General features: G+C 36.2%; 1 protein-coding gene across 4 annotated transcripts; it reads right to left on the reverse strand.

Moving 5' to 3' along the window:
* Positions 1 to 1,154: 1,154 nt before the first annotated feature.
* LOC131249829 (large ribosomal subunit protein eL28z-like) lies at positions 1,155 to 4,153 on the reverse strand. 4 transcript variants are annotated; one of them, XR_009173035.1, is made up of 5 exons: positions 2,931 to 4,153; positions 2,728 to 2,760; positions 2,355 to 2,518; positions 2,062 to 2,133; positions 1,155 to 1,316 (listed from the first exon to the last, which is right to left on the reverse strand). XR_009173035.1 is itself a non-coding variant. In XM_058250701.1 (4 exons), the coding sequence occupies exons 2-4, from the start codon at positions 2,451 to 2,453 to the stop codon at positions 1,185 to 1,187; spliced, it is 303 nt and encodes a 100-aa protein (XP_058106684.1). In that variant the 5' UTR covers positions 2,454 to 2,518; positions 2,728 to 4,153; the 3' UTR covers positions 1,155 to 1,184. The 4 variants fall into 4 exon arrangements, 3 of the variants coding, with proteins under 3 accessions (XP_058106684.1, XP_058106593.1, XP_058106646.1); XM_058250701.1 differs by having other exon boundaries at positions 2,728 to 4,153; XM_058250610.1 differs by lacking the exons at positions 2,728 to 2,760; positions 2,931 to 4,153 and having other exon boundaries at positions 2,355 to 2,691.
* Between the last annotated feature and the right edge of the window lie 205 nt (positions 4,154 to 4,358).

A 4,358-nucleotide genomic window follows, 5' to 3' on the forward strand; every position in this document is an offset into this window, starting at 1 on the left:
TTAAAACTGCCACCTGTCACACAACAACCCATCTTGAAACATATATATTTCAAAGGGACCTATCAATTTGTTCCTTAGCAAAACCAAGTCCACTTGGTTTTGGTAAGTTCTAAAGCCTTGGTTGGTGTAGCACATATGTAATTTTCACAATTTATTTAGATGTCTTAGAAGCCAACACCAATTAGTCGGCATAAGGCTTAGATGATGGTGATTTAGATGTCTCATAAGTGGCAAACAAACTAAAGAACTGAGAAGCATAGAGCAGTTGGAAATCAAAGTCCCAATCTAGTTAAAATAAGTTCACTACTCTAAGTTCACTACATGTAAAAACACTTCTCCATCAAACACATCATTTTGACATTATGTATCTAAGAAATTTCTTATGGTGTGGTCCGTAACAAAATTCTCCATCATCACTGTTTCTCATGGTGTGGTCCACTTGAGAAACCCATTTGATGTTGAATTTGCCTACAAATGTAGCCCACATCTTTTGGGCATAACTGAAATGAGCATGCAGAAATTGTGGGGTGCCTAGCCACCATAACTTCAATGAATTTCATGCAACATACCTTTGGATTTTGTGCTCAAGAAAACATTTCAAAAAAATAAAATGAAAGTCGCATGGTTATCAAGCGGAACCTGTAGCCACTTACACCAAGTGCAGTTGCATGTGTAGCCTCCTACTTCAGCGGCCAGGACGGGTTTTCTTACCCAAAAGAAAACCATTTACCACCTACCAATTGCAAGCCAAAGTATCCAATCAGCAACCTTATACCCCACTCATTTGTCTTGGTGTTAGGAGTAGGTATATAGAGTATCAATAGCCCAACTCAAAAGTTCCAAGCCTTAACAGGCTAACATTGGTCATCTCAACATGATAATACAATTTTAATTTCAAAAGCAATGTTTCTACTGGTCCATGGTGTGTAAGCTACAGGCCTTAAGCTGCCACGATGAAAGAAACTCTACTTAATCTAGTTCACCACCTGTTATTTAGTTCCCAAATGGATCCCAAATGGGCATTTGATGAAAATAGTATTTCAGCATTCTAATGGGCATTTGATGAACGTTGAGTCCTCTTCAGATGAAAATAGTATTTCAGCATTCTAATAGCATCTAGTTCACCACCTGTTATCTATATCAGATTACCAGCTATGAGGAGTTGTCCAAGAACATCCAAAATTTTAGAAACATACTCTAGTGAGTCCTTGCAAAGAAGAGGAAGTCCTCAAATTACTTGTACTCTGATCATCGCCAAAAAGTTCAGACTCAATCTCTTGTTTGATTTTCAAGATATCTTCAGGAACATCTATAACCTATAGAGACAATATTGGAGGAAAAGAAAGCTATAAATGAGTATTCATGGAAAAGTTATGGAGATTCTGAGCAAATATCCCAAATTAGCATATAAGATGAACCTCAAATGAGTATGCTAACTTAAAATAAATAACTATAGCAGTATAAATAGAAAATAAAGAACAAAGGGAAAAACTCATGAGTTGTCCATAAATGCAAACAAAATAAAATAAAAACATGTGATTTCTTATGTTTGAGTAAAAAATAGAAGCTTTCAAACATTTCCACTAAAAAAATTATCATGGATTTTACAAACCAATTTAGCGCTCACAGCCTCACACAGATTTCGAATGAATGTTAAATGAATTTATATCAATTCCTGAACATGTGATTGTGAGAGAAATTCAAAGGTAGAGAAAGCAAACACAGGAAACACATTTCCCTCTAATATGAACCAGAAACAAGTTCCTTCATTTCCACACAATTTTCCATGAGGTTCTCCCATGTCTTATTGTTTCTCCTCCCACCAAGCCAGATGTCTCAGTTTCTACTTCACACATTCGTCTCTCACCACAATAAACAACACTAGTGAATCGTATCTTAGCAAAGCCTCATAACAAATACAATCTCAGAAGGATGCAAGCAAAGAAATCATTTTTTGCAACAAACAAAAACATAACTCAAAAGCATACAAGCCTCATAAAAAAACTCAATGTCAGAAGCATGCAAGCAAAGAAATCGTTTTTGCAACAAACAACAACATACCTCCTTAAGTTGTAAGAGCCAGTCTCGTGTGTGACGAATGCGCTCACGACCCTCAAACCACAAATCTCCAGTCTATTAAAATTAGAACAATTAAAATTAGAGTCAAACACATCCAACATTTGTGTACTAAGCCATAATTTAACTATAAAAACATGGCTCAGTTAAGATCCATCTAAAGAGATCTTCTCACATGTTAACTGCTCATCATAGCACAAATATCAGCCATAGATGCCCATGTGAGGGGGAATTCAAAAATAAATAAAAATAGAACAAGGTTTTCTAGAATCCTTTACCTGGTTAACAACAGCCTTTGCCATTTGTCGGAATTCCTTCTTCATGACTGACCTATGGTACAGATTTGCAGGACAGTTTTGGTTCTTTGTCTTCATCATTGCAAGCACAACAGAAAGATCTTTCCCTGCTAGCTGAATCAGCACAGTCTTCTTGTTTGCCAGACCTGCAATACCACAAAGACAAACAATGATGGCAATGTTGATGTTCTGCAAATAACACAATCCCTTTGTTACCAACATCAAGAAGTAGCAACACTGAACACCTAAACCAATTTATTGAATTGAAACAGAACAATTTTATTTGGGACCTGTTGGTATTAAATAAATATATAGGCCAAAAAAAGAGAAGTAAATGAGATACTCATTACCATACCTTGGAACTTTCTTTCGTAGTACCATTAGTCCCCTTCAATTTTGCATTATAAACATTCAATAAATGCTCAGTCAGACATAGTGGATAACAAATACAGAACGCACACAAAAACCCACCCACGTATGGAATTAGACATGTGCGTGTGCGCACGCACAAAGAATACAGAGAAAAGAACGAACAGTCTTGATGCCATGAGCAAATACCAGGGAAAACATTAGCAAAACCATCAGCCTTCTCTATCAGCTCATCGATTGGCAAAGCAGCAATTGACTCATCCTTGTTCTGTCCTAGTAAAGCTGATGATGGGTACATGTTGGTGCCCATTCCCAGACAGAAACAAGTTTCCTTCCCTATAGCTAGTTGATCACTTGATAGAAATCCACAAAAGAAAAATCTTTACATTTTCAACCAGTTGTATGCTACAACCCATTTTTTCATGCCTCATGAATTTTGTTTCCAATTGGACCCTGGCAGAAAATGCTTGTAAAAGTAGATTATATGTTAGGTAAACTACAACCAGTTATAGGTCATTAGTTCCCTTTTCAACGTCCAGTCAAATAAAAGCAATCAATCATTGTGAAATTTTTTTAAAAAAATTAATTTTTTTTAAAAAAAAAAAAACATAAATGGAATGATTGCATTGGATTATGCAATTGGACTTAGAAACTCAAAAATCCAAAACAAAACCAAATCAATTCCCTAGTAATTTTGGAAGATTCTACTTGGATAAAGTTTTAGTAGTGGTGATAATCCATTTGCAACCTAAAAATCAAAAGATGAGTATGGACTCAAATTTACAGTATGAATCGATTCATTCTACAATGAATATCATCATACAGAAAAGTTATGCCCCAAACACTTTCTTAGTTAAATGGGGACTGTTATTTTATTTACCCTCTAGCCGGCGCATATGGCCACAAATGGAAGGTTATACTAGTCTTATCAAGAAGATTTTTGTGTTTCAATCCAACCATGCTGAGATGAAACACAAATCAAAGGTTTGCCAAACCATGGGCCACACTTGTATACAGGTGTTTCCAATTATGACAAGTGGGACCAGTGGTTTGGTAATATAGACCATTGATGTTTTATATCCTAGAGTCAAAATTATCTTGGGGCCATCTCCATCTATAATGGGGTGCAACAGATTAATGGCCTGGATTATGGACTAACTATCCCACTTACTAGAACTGAAAACCCAAGTATACTCAGTTACCACTAGCATTCCTATGGTAATTATGCAGAGTTTAAAAAGTAACTCATACTCCTCATTTGTGGCACTGATGTACAGGTTTCTGCATCAAATGGTGAATCCATTGGAAATGTGCATATTTAAATTCACACTATAAGAGCAATCCCAACCAATGAGAACCAAAGGCCCAAAACAAACAATAGGGGCCTTAAGTACAATTCCACATACAACAGGGAATAACCCAAGGAAATTAGCAAAAGTAATATTAAAGTAGTACCAGAATACTAGGCATAGAACGAAAATGCACAAAGATATTAACGAAACTCAAAATTCAATGAGGCTTTGAATAAACCAAAGACGTCATGATGGGACCCACAGAACTTGGTGATGTCAACACACCAAACAGTCAATCCGCTTCCTAGCCAATGCTTGGGCTATA

The sequence above is a fragment of the Magnolia sinica genome, chromosome 1 (genome assembly GCF_029962835.1).
Source record: "Magnolia sinica isolate HGM2019 chromosome 1, MsV1, whole genome shotgun sequence".
In the NCBI taxonomy this organism is placed as follows: Eukaryota; Viridiplantae; Streptophyta; class Magnoliopsida; order Magnoliales; family Magnoliaceae; genus Magnolia; species Magnolia sinica.